We start from the raw sequence: 24,328 nt of genomic DNA, 5'->3' as shown, positions 1-24,328 counted from the left end.
TGATTTCCTGTTGGACAGAGCCAATCAATACACAAGCTTCAAATACTCACTATTAGGTGTAGCTTATATTTCAAAATTTTGTAAAAACAATCAATATTAGACCCCAAAAAATTAATTTTTCAGTTTTGATTCACTTTTGTTACACATACACAATTTTTGAGTGGTAGAAACATAAGTAGAATCAAACCCTATTTCGAAATGAAGTTACCAAAAAAAATATTACATGGGGAGCCAAATTGTAACAATTAGGGGTTTTTACACATCTCAAGTACATAGTGGTGGCTTACGTATATAAAAAATATAACTTTAAAAATACCATTAACAGTAAAACCTGAACTCACTGTTGTACTCTATTAACCCATACAAACAGAATCACAGTGAAACAATTGAGAAGGGAAAAAGCAATCTTGAAAATTGAGGGAATCATTCTGCAGGTCAGACGGGGTAATTTGCGAGTGGAAAGGAAAATTGGACCATAATCCCATAATGGCTACCATTCTGTGGTCAAGGCTACACATCTAGCATCTCATAACCTTCAGGGAGGTATTATCATGGAGTGTATATCACCCTTTGGTAAAGTGGTGCAAGTATGAAACTAGAAGTGATTGATCTGTTTATTAGCATTGCAGGCTAACAGTTACTTACTGGCAAACATAAGGAATACTATTCACGGAAGAGAACAGAGCGGAATACAATGTGAAGAAATTAGGCTTTTGAATGGTATTAATTAGGTATAGAATAGCGAGTATACCAGGCGGAACACAGTTACCCACATCGAGATCAGAAGAGTCAGAGTTGAGGAGTTTATTATGTGAACAGAAAAAAACAAGACAACAAGACTTAGATGTTTTTTTTTTCTTTGAAGAAGAATGCTAGAGAAGAGGATTAATAGCGAAATGTAGTAGATGGGGATATAGGGAAGGAGATTAAAGGAATACCTGTACAAATGTGGTGGGAGGGTATGATTAAAAGATCAAGAGAGGGCAGATGATGAAGGAGGAAACTTTAATGGGACGTGAGAAGATAAGGAGGCTTTTCAAATCAATCCCATTCCCATATTAAAGGTGCAGCCAATTTGAAAATTAAAAAAGTTGAATTGAGCAAACACACAGTACTGATGTTAATTAATGATTTCTGAAGTATACAGACTTTTCAACATCGCCAAACTGAATGAAAAAGTTATTGCAAGCTATTGTATTTTTACGTCATAGCAACAATCACAGCAAAACTACTAAGTGAGAAAATACTAGGATTTTAGACTGTAGAAAACTTTGAGAGTGACTTACTCAGCTACACACTTTTGAATATTTTTAATTCTTTTGCAAACTCTACCTTCATTTTCCACGAGTGAGCAGCATCAAATGAGTCCCTGTCTGTGGTAGAGAACGCCAACACACAGGCCTGAGCGCCACGATAGTAAGCCTTGGTGATGGCATCAAACTCCTCCTGACCTGCAGTGTCCCACAACATCAGTCTCACGTCTTCTCCATCACATCTGTAGAGAACATACAATCATGAGTCCCTGTCTGTGGTAGAGAACGCCAACACACAGGCCTGAGCACCACGATAGTAAGCCTTGGTGATGGCATCAAACTCCTCCTGACCTGCAGTGTCCCACAACATCAGTCTCACGTTTTCTCCATCACATCTGTAGAGAACATACAATCATGAGTCCCTGTCTGTGGTAGAGAACGCCAACACACAGGCCTGAGCGCCACGATAGTAAGCCTTGGTGATGGCATCAAACTCCTCCTGACCTGCAGTGTCCCACAACATCAGTCTCACGTCTTCTCCGTCACATCTGTGGAGAACATACAATCATGAGTCCCTGTCTGTAGTAGAGAACGCCAACACACAGGCCTGAGCACCATGATAGTAAGCCTTGGTGATGGCATCAAACTCCTCCTGACCTGCAGTGTCCCACAACATCAGTCTCACGTCTTCTCCGTCACATCTGTGGAGAACATACAATCATAAGTCCCTGTCTGTAGTAGAGAACGCCAACACACAGGCCTGAGCACCACGATAGTAAGCCTTGGTGATGGCATCAAACTCCTCCTGACCTGCAGTGTCCCACAACATCAGTCTCACGTCTTCTCCATCACATCTGTAGAGAACATACAATCATGAGTCCCTGTCTGTGGTAGAGAACGCCAACACACAGGCCTGAGCACCACGATAGTAAGCCTTGGTGATGGCATCAAACTCCTCCTGACCTGCAGTGTCCCACAACATCAGTCTCACGTCTTCTCCGTCACATCTGTGGAGAACATACAATCATGAGTCCCTGTCTGTGGTAGAGAACGCCAACACACAGGCCTGAGCACCACGATAGTAAGCCTTGGTGATGGCATCAAACTCCTCCTGACCTGCAGTGTCCCACAACATCAGTCTCACGTCTTCTCCGTCACATCTGTGGAGAACATACAATCATGAGTCCCTGTCTGTGGTAGAGAACGCCAACACACAGGCCTGAGCACCACGATAGTAAGCCTTGGTGATGGCATCAAACTCCTCCTGACCTGCAGTGTCCCACAACATCAGTCTCACGTCTTCTCCGTCACATCTGTGGAGAACATACAATCATGAGTCCCTGTGTTCTGATTGCAAGGTGAACACTATATGCATTGACATGTCATGGTTAAACACCTTTTGATGACCTCATTTACAAGTCCTCAAGACATTAACTTCAAAATGGAGCCACTAAGTGATATGAATCCAGGTAAGTTCAACTTAAGAAAAAGTATCACTTGGCTTTACAAATGGTAATAAAACCTTTAGCCTATATTGTAAACATTTTACTTTCAAAAAACTTCTCAAAATTTGGGTGTACACATTATCACATTTAAAAAATCATTCCTGTTTGATGAATTTAGTATCTTAGCCTACACCAAACTGTTTACCAAAACATGATTGATTCACAATACACCAATGATGAAGGAAAGTACGTTCAATCAACTAACAGCATTACACATTCTGTTTGATGAGGCTGGTGTTGAGGTATACAAAGACACCATCATCAGTTATCCCATTGTCACATGTAGGACACTGTGTTCCTCTTTGTTGTTTTCCCTCCATTAGTCCATATTACACCTGACCATCACGGTATACCTCTTCTACATCATTCCTCTTGCGAAGTATAAGATGTAGAACAGTATTTATAAAATTAATAAAACGTATAATCTGCCAATTTCCTATCAACTGGGTAAAATGTACAACTGAAAGGAAGTTATTACCAACCGATCTATGAATATTTCTCTGAATATAAATTGTACTCAGACACATGTCTCTCATTATTTAAAGACGTAAAGATATCACTAAACATATTCACTGTAAAGATATCAAAATTGAATCATCCTGAGTTTATTTTTTTTTATAATATTTCTTTCAATACGTTAATTTTTAAATGCCCTCCTTCCTTCTATGTGTCATCTGTATGTATCCTATTCTTGGGTGAGTGTAAATTAGGCCATAGCACAACTCAAATAAAAAAATACTGGCTCAATTCTGGGGAATGTTTAGCTTTTTGATGATTTAAAACTTGATCTAGTTTCCCTTTTTTATCAGCCCAAATTATTATCATTACTGAAATAATGCTACAACTCTATACTAGTTTCCTCAATACCCTCTATCTTTGCCTACAAAAATACATCTAATGTCAATTAAAATTGGAAAATCATTTGCAAATTTCAGATTCATTCCTCTCGTACTTATATCCCACTAAAATATTGTGGCTAGTACTTCTTCCTCGTTTTAACAGTTCAGCGAAACAGTCACTTAGTAGGAACTCCATTTTTGGAATGACAAATTGACAAAACCGAGTTAAGAATGTTTTTTTACCCGGGCAGATCATTACAGTGGCAACCTGGTTCCATAAAGTTATTTGAGTTACAGCCCAGATTCCACCTAATGAACTGCTCCGAGATCGACTCATGTGGAGTTCAGGTTTTCAAATCAGGTTTTCCGCTCGTTCTATTTCTCTGTTTCATTACCGCCACTTTCCTCACCTGTTCGGTGAATTTAAATGTTTCAATTACCTACTTGTTTCCTTACCGGGCAGATCTTCGCAACGATTGCATGTTGGTACAAATAAGACTCTAATGGTCCGGTTGATTTATTGTTGACCGGGAGTATTTATATTTTGAATGACAGTGAAAGATTGAATTTTTAGCGATATAATTACTGTGATCTGTTTTATGCTTGCTTTGGCCTGCTTTGTTTTCTACAGAGATATACCAATAAATGTAACGTACAAACCAAACACTATACAACTTTCATCAGTCACACAATGTCTATTTATATCCATCTCTTCCTCAGCTCTTGCAAGACACTCAGTGTATATTTTTTACTCGACACACAAGACTCCACATGGTGCATGTCTAACATGATGACGACCCGTGAAGTAGGCTGACACAACACCCAATAACCCATATATCAGTGCAACCTACATCCATCTACATATCAGTCACACTATGCACCTAATGCACATACTGTACTTACCATCCCTGTATATTTTACATTGGTACTATAAAAAAACGGTTTTGGGCAAAACAACATTGAACAACATAAAATCTACCTGAGAGCTAGACTGGTTAAGGGTTAGGGACTTATTTCCTGTTTGTCTTTGAATCTGTTGTTTCGATTATAAATAGGTTAATCAACTAATCAACAAAACCTCTTCTGGCAGGAACAATATTTCTCCTAATTTGTTGAAGAAATTTAAGTCTGAACAGGCTCATATTTTGGTGCATTTCATTTACACTGTGTTTAGCCTATCTATATCCAGCTTTCCAGATACAGTATATATATGTTTGGTAAAATTTAGCTGCTGTACTGGTAATATAATTTTTAATATAGGAAAAATTCATTACATAGGCTCTAGGTAATATGATTTTTTCACAGTTAGGAGACATTACAATTTTCAAAAGGTGCTAAAAGTTAGCTCATTAACACGTACAGACAACATTTTGAAGATTTTGAGTAAGTTGAAATAAACAAACTTATTGTGAAAGTAGGTTGGTTTTAACCGAGTTTTTTGTGAATTAACATTGTGTACAAAAGCATGGCTTTTGTACTTTCTCAGATTGTATTTTTGCATAGTTTGCTTTGTATAACACACGTTACTTTAATTTACTTTGACGATTCCAAGCTACAAGTAATACAGACATTTGATTTCATTCCATCCACGAAAAATCACAATTTAATTTAATTGGAAATCTGTTATTTTTGTGAGAGAAGTAATCAACTAACATTTGCGTCTTCTCATTCCATACCTTGAACATTAGCTCAATAATCATTTGACTGTCACTGTCGCTAAAGCTATGACTGAAATTCAAACTGTTCCAGCCGCGGAGATTCCGGTAGTTGTCCAATTACGTCACTGTACGATCGCCATCGCTATTCGCGGCCAATCAGCGGCATGTACAGTGTCCTGTGTAGGCCTACAGGCTCATGGAATGTTGAATGCTACAGCAGGCCAGTGACCTTGCCACAGTTAAATGCCCACACTCCGCCGCGCGGCTCAGCGCGTACATCTTGATACAGATCAGCGTTAGATGTATTCATTTAAGATTTCCTGGAATCTCAGATTCCTTAATTGTGCAAAGATTTGGTTTGATTCCTGAGTTCGTTTCCAGGCTCGCATACCATTTTTTCATTGGACTACCAATTAACGATGCTATCTTACAAAAGGTCGATGTTAGATAGTAACAAGATCAGAGTTTGGACTGTTCCCTCCCATACAATATAACGTAAGATAAATGTCACAGAAGTAGATATAAACGAGAAAAAGAATGTTTATACGTGGAAATATACAATATGTATTTGATGACGAATGTACATCTACCAAAACACAATCACCCGATTATCTCGCAACAATCCGTAGTCGTCACTATTCTCCCCTTTGCAGAGACTTTTTGTCTTCTTTAACTGACCTACCTCAACTCAAGTTTATCTCTATGATTTGAACAACAGTGCATTCTCAGTATCCTACTAATATTATAAATGAGAAAGTTTGGATGTTTGTGACAAGTGAACGCGAAAAATACTGGTCGGATTGGGCTGAAATTCGGCATGATGATAGCTCATATTCCCGATAAACATATAGGCATATTCTTATTTCAAAAATCCTTTCGGGCTCCGCCCCAGTGGCTCTGGAGTTTCCCATGTTAACCTTATGAGAAATGGAATTATTGAATCTTAACAGCTGTTTCAACTAAACAAGTTGGTTCTGTTCTATGATGTTCAATAGCATTAAAGTTACAAGGGTTACCAACAGGGTGCAGCACTATTATTTCTTCTACATTTATGACAACAGCTAATTTGCAACCAAAAGGTGAGTGAGCGTAGCGAACGAACTTCAACCTGGAGGCGAGTTAGCGTAGCGAACGAGCTAACCTGAAGGCAAGTGAGCGCAGCGAACGAGCTCCAACCTAAAGGTGAGTGAGCGTAGCGAACGAGCTCCAACCTAAAGGTGAGTGAGCGTAGCGAACAAACTTCAACCAGGACGTGATTGAGCCATGCGAACGAGATAATATTGAAAATTAAGAAGTTAAACGGGGCAAAGCCCGCGGGTTACAGCTAGTAATAGTATCTATATTCTATATATATACTTATTTAATACGCAAGCAAGTTTTTTGTGACAATTACTCCTCCGAAACTACTGAACCGATTGACATGTTTTAGGTGTCATTGGAAAGAGCGTAACGTGAAGTTTTGCAGGAAATTGTCTTTTTAGGGAAATAATTAGAGAGTGAGGCCCTTGGGCCCTTTTAAATTTCGTATTTCTCCATAAGATTAACATGGGAAACAAAAACTGTTATGAAACTCCAGCTGTTGTCAGAAATTAGAAGTGAGAAGAATAATTAATAATTAATAATTAATAATTAATAATTAATTGTAAACAGGCAATAAGTTTGCTAATTTAACAGTTTGCTACAAACATTTACTGACTTGGTTGAAATGAAGTATTTACTATTTAAATTTTGGTTGGCGTAAATATTACAATGGAAAAAAGCGAGAGAGCCTGGATAATTTAATATTAAAAAGAAATCTGAATTGACACTTTGCTCCATTTCTTAGTAATCATTGAAAGAGCCGATTTGCAAACAAACATAGGGGAAGAAATAGAAATAATTTTTTTTAGAATTTATAATCGTTATTATGGACAAAATAATGCGGCTATGAGTAAGGATATTTGTAGAAAACACTAAAAAACAAGATCAGCTTTTGAAAAATGATACCTTATTTACAAGAAATGTTGATTATATCGATCTGTTATGTACATCTTGAGTATTTCCATAATCTTTGAGTCGAATCTTTTAAAGTCATCAGAAATTATGACTGTTATTCGTTTTAAAATAAAGCCTGTAACACTTAGCAATTGCTCGAATTCGAGCAACAAGTACACTAGTAAAAATGGAACTCCGTGATATTCTAATTCATAATAAGTAAACTGTAGCAGTTTGCTTGTTTATAAACAAACTTTGGCAAATTTGGAAGATTTATTTATTTCATACTAACTATAAACGTTTCACTTAAAACCCCTTTGTTAACTTCCCTGTAGCAGCAAACCTAAGGAATTGTTAAAAATATTGTATAATGAAATATTGCGCTATTCTCGCCAATTTTTACGTTTTTGAGGGAACATTCCAAACCTTGATCCGAACGTGGAAGTTAGTCTCGTAGTTATCAACTTCCGTGATTTCATCTTCAGAATATATGACGTATCAAGTCATCTACTGAGGAAATATAAAATTATGGAGGCTCGTAACCCATATTATTTTAAGAAAAACTACACTAACTAACTACTTATAGCGTGACGGATTTTGACGTATACAAAACCTAATACACTGGGAACTAAATAATATACTTGCAATAAAATAACATATTCCAACCCTTTCATTACAGTTCATACAACTCACCACTATTACTTGAGCATGCAACGTGCTGAGGCTTAACTGAATAAATATAACTGCAGCCATATCGGCAAGTCACCAACATGAAATATGTACCACTGTTGTATTTTTAGACGGTGTAACAGTTAAATGACATAGAACATGACTGGTACACTTGTACCAGTTACAATTTCGCCATAATGTATTCATGATGCACAATTTAGTAGCCAGAAGGCCGGGCGCTGGACGTTCGTTATGCATTGCGTGCAGACCCGACTACTATTTATAGCTCGGTTCATTCTGATTTATAAATGTATACAGTCGGTCGCCACTTGCCTTGGGATGTAAATGACTAATCTTACTTTCAAACGTTAGTTTCTGATTAGCTGGCCTACTTGTTATATACACCTTTTGGTCCTCACTCCTCACGAGTAATCTAATATATAAAATTCTCGTGTCACAGTGTTTGTCTGCAAACTCCTCTGGAACGACTTCACCGATCGTTATGAAATTTGGTGTGTAAATTCTGTAGGTATGCGAATCGGACGTAAACTATTTCCCGTTTCGAAATTCTTAAAAGGGCTCCGCCCCAGTGGCTCTGGAGTTTCCCATGTTAACCTTATGAGAAATGGAATTAATGAATCTTAACAGCTGTTTCAATTAAACAAGTTGGTTCTGTTCTATGATGTTCAATAGCATTAAAGTTACAAGGATTACCAACAGGGTGCAGCACTATTATTTCTTTTACATTTATGACAACAGCTAATTTGCAACCAAAAGGTGAGTGAGCGTAGCGAACGAACTTCAACCTGGAGGCGAGTGAGCGTAGCGAACGAGCTAACCTGGAGGCGAGTTAGCGTAGCGAACGAGCTCCAACCTAAAGGCAAGTGAGCGCAGCGAACGAGCTCCAACCCAAAGGTGAGTGAGCGTAGCGAACGAACTTCAACCAGGACGTGATTGAGCGATGCGAACGAGATCATCTTGAATATTAAACGTAACGGTACTTTCTTTCCATCGGTCTGTCTTAGGGGAAACCTATAACTTAGGCGATACGAAGTTCGCCGGGTCAGCTAGTCTAATATATAAAATTCTCGTGTCACAGTTCACAGTGTTTGTCTGCAAACTCCTCCGGAACGACTTCACCGATCGTTATGAAATTTGGTGTGTAAATTCTGTAGGTATGCGAATCGGACGTAAACTATTTCCCGTTTCGAAATTCTTAAAAGGGCTCCGCCCCAGTGGCTCTGGAGTTTCCCATGTTAACCTTATGAGAAATGGAATTAATGAATCTTAACAGCTGTTTCAATTAAACAAGTTGGTTCTGTTCTATGATGTTCAATAGCATTAAAGTTACAAGGATTACCAACAGGGTGCAGCACTATTATTTCTTTTACATTTTATGACAACAGCTAATTTGCAACCAAAAGGTGAGTGAGCGTAGCGAACGAACTTCAACCTGGAGGCGAGTTAGCGTAGCGAACGAGCTAACCTGAAGGCAAGTGAGCGCAGCGAACGAGCTCCAACCTAAAGGTGAGTGAGCGTAGCGAACGAGCTCCAACCCAAAGGTGAGTGAGCGTAGCGAACGAACTTCAACCAGGACGTGATTGAGCGATGCGAAGTAGCGAACGAGCTAACCTGAAGGCAAGTGAGCGCAGCGAACGAGCTCCAACCTAAAGGTGAGTGAGCGTAGCGAACGAGCTCCAACCCAAAGGTGAGTGAGCGTAGCGAACGAACTTCAACCAGGACGTGATTGAGCGATGCGAACGAGATCATCTTGGAAATTAAACGTAACGTTACTTTCTTTCCATCGGTCTTAGGGGAAACCTATAACTTAGGCGATACGAAGTTCGCCGGGTCAGCTAGTATAGGTATAAAATCGTTCATCGACACCTTCGTTTATAGAACCACAGTACAAAATAGTATTAATAGCACATATAAACTTGGATAATCGTATGCGATCAAGACTATTCTAGATTTAGCATTAATAAAATGGTAAAATATGTCTCCTTGAAGCATTATTTTAAATCCCAGTGAACCAATGTGATAGCCTGAAATGTCTCTTACTAAAGATCACGCTCATATAATAATCACATTTATTTGAGATGGGGACGCCAACTATGTGCGTGTATAACCCAAAAGTGAGTAGAGGATGAGTGTAGAATTGAGTGTGATGCATTGTGTAGCTTTGTTACTGACTCTAAGACCAGCTGGGTGCAGTTTCGAGCCATTAAAAAGTTACACGCTTTTCTCAGGATCGAACCGGCGACCGGCGGTCAATGACGTAATGGCGTTTAAGTGAATAAATACTGTATTCGAAGTAACGTGCCATTTACAGATCCTTGACTAACAGCAATTCATTCCTTTATAAAAGAGTTAGAGAACGCTTAATCACCTAAATAACGAGTCTTTTACGAACAGTTGAGTTCAACGTGTGAGGTCTCTAGGTTCAAACACATTGTAACGTAAAATAAAGAGAAACTTCTTACGACTCAGTTTATATTTATGGCTCTTTCAGCAATGAGAATAAATGCTTCTAAAACGTAAACAGGAATAAGAAGTCATTTGATGACACTGTGTGCCGAATCTACCAGAAAAGTGTTAAATTTTGTTATAGCATAAGGGTGAGCCTTGGCAATTGAACAATTTAACTGGAAGGAAAATATATATTTGGGAAATAAAGAGGATGAGTTATCGAGAAATGCTGCCTTTACAAATGGAAGTGTATCACCATGTTCAATTCATCATTGATGGTGAAAGACCTGGTGAGTTCGGCCTATTTTTTAATACTAGTGCACCTGTTGCTCGAATTCGAGAAATTGCAAAATACTGAAGGAGTTTTTTTTAACGAATAACAGTCACAATTTACGTTGACTAAAAAGAGTCAACTCAAAGATAATATGTAATCAATCACTCCACTCCAGCTATCGAAACTAGAAACGAACTCACTCTGAAAACGAACGCTCACTCACTCCACTCCATATCGAAACTGAAAACGAACTCACTCTGAAAACGAACACTCTTGTGTGTGTCATGTGTTTACTATGAACAGCTGTAATTAATACAAATTATTCGTTTGTTTAAGTAAACAAAATCTTTTCTTCATTAGAAATACATTGGGATTTTGATGGCCTGTGGGGCAAAGCCCGAAGACTTTTATTACAGGAATTTGTGAAAGGGGGCGTCTACACAAAAAATACTTAATTTTGACACCTCGTTTGTAAAAATCCGTCCATTATTAACGGAGGAGTAGTGTTTCGTAGAAATCACATTCACGTATTTTATATAAGGATTTCATTGGGCTCGTATGTTACTCTCTAATTACAATGGCGAACTGGTTCCACGAGAAAACCTTCATACAAGACGAGGACTACCAATCTTGAATGGGACTTACATCAATGTCCCATGGCAGATCCTATAGAAATTACAGGAACTACATGCATATCCCATAAATCCCACGGTGTGCGATGGCGACATAGATAACACCATAACCACAATGGTGTATTGGTGTATTACAGTAATTTCAATGCAACATTATGGGAGTGCAACGTACGGTCACGCCTCTAGCCCAGGGATACCTTGGAGTAGATAAGGATCTTGCACGACAAGGCTAGTAGAGGGTGATATGATAATGAGACTCGCAACCCTACAGTCTGGTCTGACGTAGTGTTATCATGAGATAAGGGAGGAGTTACCAACCACACAGGTCAAAATGGGATCCTGCAAGCTTGGATTCACTTGCATTTAAACATGTCAAGTTTAACGGTACGGAACGAATTTGTATAGAGGATTTTATGATTAATTTCCTAGTGTAAATTCTTAATCGTATGCTTAAAGTATGTGGCGTACTTCTAAAATATGATAAGTGATCGACGATAGTATAATATATTTTTGTATGTCCCACCTTCACATCTTAGGACGCTAGTTTCTAGCCCGGAACTGTTTTACGCATTGCTTCATGCTAAAGTTTAGAGGGTTGCGGCTATGTCACATGGATAAAATTTATTGATGAATGGCGAGATTTGAACCCGGTATCTCGTGCTCCAAAGTCCCGAGCTCTTCCACTAGATCAGCTAGCTACACAAATTATATATTATGGTGAAAATTAAATGTACAGTAGTTCGACGCGGTGTGCAAAACTGCAAAGAATGCCTAAAGAGGTCGCTAGTATAGGGTTGCCTATTCGATCCTGAGAAAAGTCAGAAGCTATTTGATGGTTCAAAACTGGACTCTGTTGTCCTTGATCATTGGACTTTTAACAAAACGACCATGATTAAAACCCAGCTGATCTTCCTCAGTAAAAGGTTGTAGATGGATCATTTTAAAGCGGGTAATATTGTATGCAACCAATGCGGCATTTTTAAAACTTGTTTATATACCTTCAGGTCAGTTCAATTGAAGCTATAACACAAGTCCCTGTTAAATGTGTTCAACCGCACAACACCTGTACGTAGTGTGGTGCCAATGCAGATGTTGGCCGTCACCGTGTGTGGCAAATGACGGACGTATCCAGGATGACGCAGCGGATTCTCCGCCGCCTAGCAACTGATGTACGACCTACGGTCGAGGTATGTCTGTAGGCCTACACAAATATTTTTTCCGCGAACAGACAACACAATGTTGAAAAGAGGTTTACCCGCGACAGTTACGGATTCGTTGCAACGATCCGTCTCTAAGCTACACCTCAAGTCGTAACTCAATCGAATCCAGTATAATTGCAGCTTGTCCAGAAGACGAAAATGGATTGCTGAAACTCATCCAAACCCTCGGCGAGTATTTTCACCAGTTCAATGACACATTCATTGTTGAAGATCAAGGTTTGACAGTACCATAGATAAAACATACTCCCTTAAAGTCTATGACAGTACTTTGACCGTGGAAGCCTGCCTTGTAGGTCCTTAAGTCTACTCGGAGGCTAGCGGCCATCTTGGATAGTTTCAAACAGCTGCTGAAGAGTTAATTATCATCCAAAAATAGTTTTTCAAACACCAAAGTGATTATATTTTCTTGTATACAATGAGATTAAAAATTGTCTTTGTTTTTTTTTTTAATTTATTTCCAAGGGAGTTCATGGAAGCCAACGTCCATCTTGGATTTGCCCACCATAAGAGCAATATTAATTTCGTTAATTTTAAACAGCCGCTGAAGAGTTGTTTACCATCTCGAAATATTTGTTCTAATACCAAAGAAATTGTACGTACGCTGTTGCAGGGAAAGTGCATTATGGATATCATGTTCTGAATTAAAGTAGCATTTACATTAGCGGTATCTATGGACTTAATTATTGCTGCAATCACTGACATCTTACTAGGTATAATATTCGGGTCCAGTGTTACACTATACAATGTTTTGACGTGTTTTCATAGTCAATTACTATGTAAATCTCACAGTTCCGTGCCAAAATCAAACTCAAGTCTCCACTTTGTTTAGGATCGAACAGGCAACCTCGCCTGCTACCGTGCTACCCCGTCAATATAATCGACACCAAACAATCTTCCCTTCTTTGGAGTTTATTTCAGTTTCAGGGCAATTCGACGTTTTCAATAGGTTACAAATACATGAACGAGGAAGGTCTAGAGATATGGGGTTACAACGCATTATAACTGACGTTACAGCGTTACAACTGACGTCACTATGCGTGACGCCGTTGGTGATGCGTGACTAGAAGGAGGAATATCCAAAAACACGTCCAAGGACCAGCCTCATCCTCATTACGGAAAACACAACAATCACAACATCGATAGACGCACGAATCCACTGTTTGTACAACTTTCTAACCTGTTGCTACAACCAACGTTTTCTGTTGTTGGAATCTCGATAATACAGGACTTCTTTCTATTTCCAGGTCTGAATCCATTGCGTTAGTCATAAGTTACGCATCAATGCAATTCAATGTCAGTTCTGAGCAGACGTTAAAACTCACCTGTTGGATCACCTGTTTAGGGCGAAACAGCTGTTAATGTAAATAAATCGTTATCCAACACACTTCTTTCAATCTTTTACTTTCCCCGTCTGTACAATAAACAAAGTTAACAATTAATTTCAATCCTAAAACTTGTCGTCCTGACTTGCTCGGTACTTAATGATTATATGAATCCAATCCTCAAAAGGCACTAAACGAGACATTCATCCTTAAAAACATGCTGGTACGGTGGAGAGCATAATATAAAAGTATTCCAATAAAAAGATCCCATAAATTATGAACCACACTGGATCCATTTCTGCATGTTGGGAACAGGAGAACCGGCCACCTCTGGCCCTAATCCACATATAGAGGTTTGTTTAAGTTAGGTTAGGTTAGATTATATAAATATGGACCCTGAATTTACGACCGGTGGCCTGGATCCATATACTCATACATCATTACGCTCAAGATGAAGGGTCGTAGGAAGAGAGTCGTCCTGCTAACAGAAGAACACGTATATCTCTCATACTATATACATAATACAGTCCATATTTATTGGACGTTATGGTGGAGAGCTCTAAGCTTATCTGGATACCAAGGTTCGAATTCCACCAAACAACAATTACGTTTAGCTACGTAATCACCAAATTACGTTATGACCCGGTGAAGAGCTGTGCTAAAACTTTAGGTCCAGCTACGTCTAAAAAGGGAATTGCCTCTCACACAACGTTGCCTCACTTTGTGTTTAAGAACTTCATTCCTTCATTCAGGGGAACGAGCTGGCCTAGTGGTAGAGCGCGGGGCTTGGGAGCCCGAGGTCCCAGGTTAAAATCCCACCAATCACCAAAGGATTGTATCTATGTGATAATTCCGCGACCCTCTAGGACTAGCTTGAAGTGTGTAAAACAGCTCCGAACTTGAGCTAGATGTGAAGGCGGGACGTACAAAAATATATGAAACCAAACATCAACAAAATTACGAGAGCGAACGGTCTGTAACATTGCATTTCCTAGTCAGGGATAAATATTCAGACAACCAATGACCATCAGTTCAATCACATCACTTGAGATGCAAACTTGGACTTACACTGGACCAGCGATGACTGTATTACAAGGTGGCGAGTTTATGTCTGTTCTGTATATCAATGCTGCTAATAGTTGAGAGGTGTGAGAACGACACTAGTATGGCGAGGAGCCAACACGGACGAGTTTTCTCAGCAAACGTTCAATTATGCAGTGCTAACCGTCATGTTTAGTATGTTTAACCTGGATTGGGCTGTGTGATGAATTGCATTTTCAGATGTGTATGATCACCAGCGAAGATATTGCTTTCACAATATTCATAGTTTGATTTAAGTTTGTTAGACATGAGGATAAGTAGTTTTACCTACGACCGTTTTTTAAAGTAGCCATTTCAGTCCAGTTCTTAGAATTGAAAAGTTTCACTTTACAGCTGTTTACTTTCATATCCGCATAGTTTCATTTCATATCCGCATAGTTTTCTCATATCCACACAGGTAACGGACCAATGAGGTTCAAGTATTGAGAGAAAAGAATTAAAATTGTAATGCTTCGAACGTCAACTAATCAGCTGATCATTGTTGATCCGACTTGTTCATGTTGATACTCGCGTATTCTTAATTAAGTTGGTGGAAGTCCAAAAATAAATGAAATATTTGCCGAATTGTACCTGATACAATATTATTTATGGTAAGAATGCTGCTAGCAATGTAATATTTAACGAAGTTTAACAATCACGTAATTACAAGAAATCAGCTGATTATACAACAAGTCGTTGCATCACTTTCAGTGGCAATGACAATACACGAAAACATAACCTCTCTAAGTTATGAGAAGTGATTGTTAGTAATTAAATCCAGATTGATAGTAATTAAAAAACGGTCGTAGGTAAAGTAGTGTACGCAACTCGCGTTAATAGTCTTTACGCAATCGTTGCGTAAACTACTATTACCCCACTCACTGTAGGCATCATTTAAAAGTATTCTAATAAAAAAATCCTTTAAATTCCTTGAAATAATCATACAACTTGAGTCCACGCAAATTCGTTACTACTTATCCTGCAACAGGTTTTGCTGAGCGATTTAAAACCATACGAGTAATGTCCAGTGGTCGAAACTCGACCAAAAATATGTAATGTACTCACTTATGTTAATGTTTCACCCCACACTGTAAATAAAACATGTGATTGGTGTTTCTTCCATTTGTTTTGATTTTCTGTTTATATTTCGTTGTTATTTCGTCACCAGCATGGCAACGCATAAGATCCATGTAATTTTTTTCAAATTTTTATACTCATTTTTTGCGCTTATCTTTGAGCCTATTTAAATTTATAAAGGGATTCTGCACACCTACAGGAAAATAGCTTTCTAACGGTATGCGTAGATTTTCCCTACGATGCACACGAGCTGAGAAAAAAGGTTTTAAAGAAACATGCTTGCCTATTAATATATAGATAGATAGATACTGTGATTTGAGCTATCTGGCGGAATTTTGCGAAAGTAATTTCAATCTTACGTTTAAACATCTGTTAAAACCTGCTATCTGTTAAGCCTGTGTCACACTTGGCTACTTACTAGCAGCTACCTAGTAGCAGCTACTGAAATAGCAGCTACTTTTCCTGTCACACTTATTTTGGTAGCGTCTATTCACTAGCTGCTACTACTAGTTTAGCTCAAGAGAGGTTATGTCCCAAAGACACGGATATTTTTTATACAGGTTCAAAAAATTAATCACATCTCCCCCACCCCACTTCGGATCACTCATGATTACTTCAGAAATTATTCAAAATGAACGAGAATAAACAAATCAGGCAGACAGCACGTGGTGCAAGTAGCCGCTAGTCTGCTATTGAAGCTGTCACACTGGGCGACAGTCGCTACTTGATAGCTGCTAGTTGGTCACGTGACTCACTAGCGCAGTTTAGTAGCACAACTTTCCATGCTAGTAAAATTTCACTAGCGCGCTACTCTTAGTAGCTGCTACTGTCTATGTCACATTGGCTACTTAGTAGCTGCTATTTCGCTAGCTGCTAGTAAAGTAGCGTAGTGTGACACAGGCTTTAATGACCTGCTGTTTGGTCAATTGAGTCCCGTAAACTCAAGCATCCATCGACAGCCTAGGCAGATTCTTTCTTTTCCACAGACACATTAGTGTCACAACGAGATTTATTCAATTTACATTATAAATTATTGTTTAAAACATATTACAGTACAAAGATTAATTAAATTCTACTGACAACTCTGAAGTTAAGGCACCATATTGTCGAGATATTACTTCATCTAACAATATCATCCAACCAACACAATACCTTTAGCCGTGTGCCCTACATTAGTTAGTATACGTAACGGGTACAGACCCTACCCAACCTTTCTGTTTCACACCACAACGGGACCTTTAATGACCTGACACTGACACACTGTCCAGTGTTGTGTTATGTGTCATGTAAACCGCGCTCCAACGACGTCTAACAACCGAAAACGATCGCGAAACACTTCCAAACCCGCCAGTTAACACCCACTTATTGAAAACCAACAGTTGTAGCCGATGGTTGGGCTACATTTTATATCGGTCGTTATTTTACATTTTATAAATACTAATAGTGGTGATTTGGAGCAAATTATTACCGGTCGGAGCAGGTACCCAGCAGGTTATGAAGGGTTACGGTACATAGACTCATGTTAAATGTAGCGGAGACACCCGTAGTGGCTTCACAGTGAATTGCTATGTGGAATGATATTTATTTTACGGATAAAAAAATATGTGATTTGGATGTCTTCTAGAATAACTTCCCATAGTCAGGAGATGACAATTTAAAAGATTTGTAATATTAGGAAAATCAGGGGTCTTCTGGTACGTCACTGGAACGAGTTTTCCTGGGGTGTTTTATTCATTTTAGCGAATTTCCCATATAGGGAATAAGCTATTACCGTAGTACTCATGGTAAGACCTGGACGCGGGACCGATTTTTTTTTCATTTTGAGGTCCCTAGAGGCCAAAAACACCATCCGTTCAAATTCATATATATATTTATATATATATATATATATATATATATATATATATATATATATATATATATATATATATATGTCCGTTAGCGCGATAACTCGAGCAAAAATGATCCGATTTTGATGAAATTTGGTACAAACGTGTAAACCTACGTTTATTCGAACGAGTTCGCGATCCAGCATAATCGGACCATGGGAACAGGGGTTTATGGGGGGTTTTATGGGGTAAAAATGTGTTTTTCCCATTTTTTACCCTAAAAACAAAAAATTTTGCAATTTATTTCTAAACCGTTTTGTAGAGCTTAAAAAAAGAAATAATTTAGTATATTGAAGCGCTGTTGTATGCCTAACGGTCACGAAGAAAATTCAAAAATAGTTTAATTTAAAATTCCCATGTTATTCTTATGGAGAAAATAAAAATTGTTGTAGTTTACTTGTTTATGGATATATATTGATAAAATTGGCAAATTTATTTATTTTATCCCATACTATTCACGTATGGTCAAAAAACACTTTTTACCTTCCCCGTAGCAGCAAACCTAAGCACTTGTTAAATTCAATGTTATTTAAATAGGGAATAAATATGTCTTATTTATGGAAATATTTGAGTAAAAATGTAATCAGACAAGTTGAAATTCGCTTAGTCTGCAGGTTTGCTGCGGCGGGGGTATTATTCATATGGTTTGGACTCAAAAAGACGACCTATGAATTTATTAATTTCAGTCCAAAATAACATTGCGTCACAAAGAATATTTGGCCCAGCGGATCACAAGTTAGTGACATGGTTTGGATAACCCAAAGCTCTAAAAAGCACTGAAAGTCAACTTGTCCATACAGTAGTTCAAAATAATTTGGATCAGTCAGTAATTGAACGCTTGACGGGTTGCAGTCGACAACCGGCTCACATTGTGCATGCGACACACACAAGTGACAGTTAACAGTTAACACACATGACACGCACACATAACACATTCGTTTCTTGTCTTGTCGTTATGTGTCTGTTGAGTCTCCTCGACTTGAATACCAACGTTGTTGGACATCACAATCCTCGTATACAAGTTACATTCGATGCCCACAAATGCATGTGGTATTTAATCAAACGCGAATCCAATATTTACTAGTGTACACGTTGCTCGAAATCGAGCAATTGCAAAGAAGTTAAGTAGTGGAGTAGTGTTTTAAAAACAAATAAAAGTAATCATAATTTCTGATGAGTTTAAAAGACTCAACTCATTGATTACGTACCTAACAGTTCCATATAATCAAAATTTCTTGTAAATATTTTATCATTTTTCAAAAGGTGATCTGGTTTTTTTTTATGTTTCCCACTTATAGCCGTATTAGGTTGTCCGTGTTGATCTTCTTCAATGATAATGTAGTCTGCATGGTACCACCCATTGTCGCCAGTACGTTTACAAATTTCAGTCAATTTTTTATAGCGATAACATTTTGTTTAGATGACTAAGAACCACCTGATTTTCTGCATAACCTATCTGATGCAATTTTATAGTTACCGTTATATCGCAAATTATATTTACCTGAAAAAATGGAGAATTGAAATGCCTGATGTCGTTCAGAGGGTTTTTTGTTTACCTTAAATGGGAATAATAATGTGAATGATACGAATCCTTCAATGAAAGTTTTATTAAGATTTCTTGGATGTAGTCACATTCTTAAAAGTCACTTGACTTGGATGAAAACATATATTTAATGATTATGTCCTTGCCGTACCAGTTTAATTCAGACTTAGAGGGGTTTCCTTTGCCAATCATCATAAAGTTAAGTCCCATGTTTCGTACAAAATAGTAGCACTTCGGCTAACATCCTTGTTCATTGTTTGTGGGAATCATCATATTGTAGCTGTAAGTGTTCTTCATTATATAGGTTAGTAACGATAGTAAATCTTGTTTAAATCTCTATTTATTCTACTTGGTGGCGTTCCTATGGCTTTGCTATGTTTCTATGGTTAACAAATCGGTTCTTTCAAAGATTTCTCAAGAAATACTATGTCAATTAATTTTTCTTATTTGGTAAAATATATCAAATTGTCCACGTTTTCTTGATTTTTACATTGTAATATGTACGAATGTAAATTTAAATAGTAAATATTTAATTTCAGCAAAATCAGTAAATGTACTCAATGCGTTTCATTGAATTGAAAAATAAATAACGACAATTAAATTATGCAGCTGATCAAAATGTAAACAATTATGTTCTTCATAAGGATAACATGGGAACTTTAACAGCCACTGGGGCAGAGCCCAAGGGACGTTTTCAAAAATGTAAGGCCAGTTTGCAAATCTACACGACACGCTCTTTCCAATGAGACGTCAATGGATAAAATCGGATAAGAAATGGTGGAGGAGTTCAACCGACAAAGTTTCATGTAGCGTATTAATTATATAGATGTGATTGTCAAAAGCTCATCAAGATCCTACATGGTAGGTAGACGCAAACAAAATATTATGTTCAGATTAAAAATATTCAAGTTGCGTTTTACAGTTGTCCTCTAAACTAAATAAATCCGTCGTGGGCAAGATGTGAGCAATGTGTTTACATTATCTTCGATAAAAAATATTACACTAGCGCTAATATCTGAATCAGAAACCCACCTAATGGCCCACGGTCAGTATCGAAATGAGAATAGTCCTATGACCATCCTTGGTATGGTAGCTATATTTTTGTAAACTTTAAGCCCAGTCAGTTCAGTAGTTTTTACGTTAAATAGTAATACACATACAGACACCATTAGATTGTTATATAATAGTATAGAAGTATAGATGCAATGTTTTCATTAGGAACAATATAATTTAACTCGAAATCTTCGGTAAATTGTGTGATGCTTCGCAACAACTATTGTTCACTCAACATACAAATAATACATATATATATCTATAAACTTAATACAGTAAGAGTTTTCTCTGTTTATGTCCCTTTTCCAACTGTCCTACAAAACCGATTTTTGAGGTGTCATTTTAAAGCTTATGATCTAGCGCACCTACAAATGACAATTAAAAAGGAATTTCATGGATTCGCCACCTCACGTAATTTATTTCTAGGGTCCATTTTCAAAGATCCAGGTTATGCTGACAACCTTTTTTATAACAATTAAATTGTGAAATACAATTTAACAGCTGTTCATTCGAATGAATGTTTACAACACTCAGATTGTACACAAGAGACAAAACAGTTTATGAAATTGTTTTTTAAGGCTACTTTTTAAACAACTGTGACCTGATTGAGGTAGTTAAATCCCTCTTAAAATTGAAGATCTAAAATCAACAAATGTATTCCAAATAAGAAGTCACCCAATAACTGATCTAAACAAACATTATCTTGTAAAGGTAAAGGGCATTGCACTGGATTCATTTTGCCACGGGAACAAGTTTTGGGCCCTGAACTGCGCAATTTAAGCACGGGTCCCTTCGTTATTATTTGTTTTCTTGGTCCGGGGTCCACAAAAGCCAAACGTAAATCCTGGTACCTATTTATCAAATTTTTCAATTAGCTACACAGGTATTTGGTATTGTTTGCTTACTCTATCTGCCGCTCTAAGAAGTCGACGCCGATGGTCTTCTTGTAGTCTTTGGTAAATGTCCCCTTGCAGTACCTCTGTATCATACTGGATTTGCCTACTGCGCCGTTGCCTACGATCACCACCTGTAACAGATAATTGATGGAATTAATTACTGTGCTATTCTACAGCACTAAAAACTATTTATAGCTCCTGTGACCCAGAAAGAAAACACTCCAAACTGCAGAAATATAGTATAAAGGTCCACTAATATACTTTATCCTAGAGCACTTCATAGCACAACTTATATGTCCTTCAATTTGTCTAGATAGCTATCTTGTACCCTATATCCAAGTCCAATAAAATTGTAACAAATGTTTGGGGATATATGAGATATGTTAGTGTATTGGGTTTGATTATGTTTGGAGCGTCCAATCGGATTTGATCGACCATATTTTATATGTACTGTATTTGCCGTCTTGTGAGTCAACAGTATACCGTTATTCATAGATGAAAAACAACCTATCTTAAGAACACTATTTGGTAATACGTCTTTCATTTGGTAATACTGTCCATACAAGAGCCCATCGATTAGTTGAGCAGCACAAAAATAAGAACTTTAAACAAAAAAATCACTTATAAATAAATTGTGTAAATATAAGTTTTAGGTGGTATTAGACGAATTTTTATCACCTTCCGTAATATTTTGCGGTAATAGGTCAAAATAATTGTTTCCTTTATAAGTGATTTTCTTTGTGCTGCTCGACCAATCATTGGGGTGTTGTATGGACGGTATTACCAAATTCAAGAAAATAGTGTTTTTAATACTAGTTGTTTTCCATAACGAAGTCCAAAATATTTTACAATGCATTTACAACACACTTGAACGAATAGTAGACATTAACATTTTAGAATGTGGTATCCTACCTAAAATTAAAAATTAGAAAGTTTGGATGTATGGATGTATGTTTGTGACAAGTGAACGCGAAAAATACTGGTCGGATTGGGCTGAAATTTGGCATGATGATAGCTCACATTCCCGATTAACATATAGGCATATTCTTATTTCAAAAATCCTTTCGGGCTCCGCCCCAGTGGCTCTGGAGTTTCCCATGTTAACCTTATGAGAAATGGAATTATTGAATCTTAACAGCTGTTTCAATTAAACAAGTTGGTTCTGTTCTATGATCTTCAATAGCATTAAAGTTACAAGGATTACCAACAGGGTGCAGCGCTATTATTTCTTTTACATTTATGACAACAGCTAATTTGCAACCAAAAGGTGAGTGAGCGTAGCGAACGAACTTCAACCTGGAGGCGAGTTAGCGTAGCGAACGAGCTAACCTGAAAGCAAGTGAGCGCAGCGAACGAGCTCCAACCTAAAGGTGAGTGAGCGTAGCGAACAAACTTCAACCAGGAAGTGATTGAGCCATGCGAACGAGATAATCTTGAAAATTAAGAAGTTAAACGGGGCAAAGCCCGTGGGTTACAGCTAGTAAGTATATATATACCCCCTGTCAACTTTTCATCTTCACCCCACGGTCTAACACTTGACGTTGCGTGCCCGAGTCTGACAGTCAGCTGTCACTTGTAATGTTCCAATACGATATTTACGGCTGTTTTACGACTACCTAATCACACCAGCACAAGTCACTTACCGTTCATTACGACGACGTTTATGGAACACTTTCTAGCGAAATTTGCATATTAGGTGAAAATTTTTACCTACACTTCAAGTAATGCAGACTTCTATGCCTGTATTTTATAGCACGGAACGCAATACCCACGTAAAAAATAGTCCTTACAAGATTTATTTTTTTCTGGTTCGTTTCCTAAACTGTAATGATTACAACATTATATTATCCCTATTATACCTGTTCCAGCCATGTCCCTAGCGAGTATCCCTATTTCGTGTCACGCCGGTTCCAGCCCTGTTTCTAGAATGTGTCACACCTGTTCCAAACTTGTCCCCAGTACATGTCACACCTGTTCCAGCCCTGTCCCTAGTACATGTCACACATGTTCCTAGAACGTGCCGAGTCACACCTGTTCTCGCCCTGTCCCCAGTACATGTCACACCTGTTCCAGCCCTGTCCCTAGTACATGTCACACCTGTTCCAGCCCAAGATGTACTCCATGCATCTTGGTTCCAGCCCTGTCCCTAGTACATGGCGCACCTGTTCCTAGAACGTGTCGAGTCACACCTGTTCCAGCCCTGTTCCTTGTACGTGTCACACCAGTTCCAAACCTGGTCCCTAGTAGGTGTTTCACCAGTTCCAACCTTGTCCCTAGTACATGTCGCACCTGTTATCTATGCAACACTAGTCACACACCTGTTACACCGGCTCTAGCATCGCCTACACCACTTACACCCATTACTGCCCCTTCAGTATAACTGCGGACAACTTTTTGTGCGAATTCATTTACTTAATTAGACACTCGACGTTCGACATAACTGTTATTCTTAACTAAGGTTAGGATCATCTTGGCGTCGGTCGATAAGAAGCAACCACGACCCATTTGAATCCGATGTCAAAATATCCGCTATCAAGTAGTAGAACTTAACTTAGTTAGCAATCAGTGACACTCTTACCAATCGTTACTATAGATCATATAGACTGAAAAAAGCATCTAAAAAGTTAGTGCATGAACACATTTTTGTTTTGTATCCTAATTTAAAAACATAAATTGGACATGCTCCTTAAAATATTAATCATCATTAAAGACAATTAAATGAGTTTTTCATTCATAAAACTGTGCTATTTATAAAACGTAGCTTATTCTTAATGTCCTTATCCCAACCAAGCAATTCAATTAGGCTACAAGCAATATATTTTCACCTAGTATTGTAACAAAACGGAAAAGCACAAATCGTAAAATCCACCCTAAAATAGGGAACTGTCGAAGCGGACTTAACCTATTTGATGAAGCGCATATACAAATAGGCTTCTTGATTTACAATAGAACGAGAAGTAGGCCTATACTTCCAC

General features: G+C 38.0%; 1 protein-coding gene across 1 annotated transcript in view; it reads right to left on the bottom strand.

Moving 5' to 3' along the window:
- Positions 1–24,328, bottom strand: part of LOC128997175 (ras-related protein Rab-23-like) — a 66,750-nt gene that overhangs the window by 4,772 nt on the left and 37,650 nt on the right. Inside the window, exons 3-4 of the mRNA XM_054422769.1 lie at positions 21,363–21,484; positions 1,333–1,495 (exon numbers count right to left, since the gene is read on the bottom strand). Coding sequence (XP_054278744.1) covers positions 1,333–1,495; positions 21,363–21,484 — 285 coding nt within the window. The remainder of the gene's footprint in view (positions 1–1,332; positions 1,496–21,362; positions 21,485–24,328) is intronic.

Source organism: Macrosteles quadrilineatus, unplaced genomic scaffold (assembly GCF_028750875.1).
Source record: "Macrosteles quadrilineatus isolate MER2022 unplaced genomic scaffold, UCM_ALF_1.0 Scaffold_6__1_contigs__length_79288215, whole genome shotgun sequence".
In the NCBI taxonomy this organism is placed as follows: Eukaryota; Metazoa; Arthropoda; class Insecta; order Hemiptera; family Cicadellidae; genus Macrosteles; species Macrosteles quadrilineatus.
This window is presented reverse-complemented; position numbering and strand designations above follow the sequence as displayed.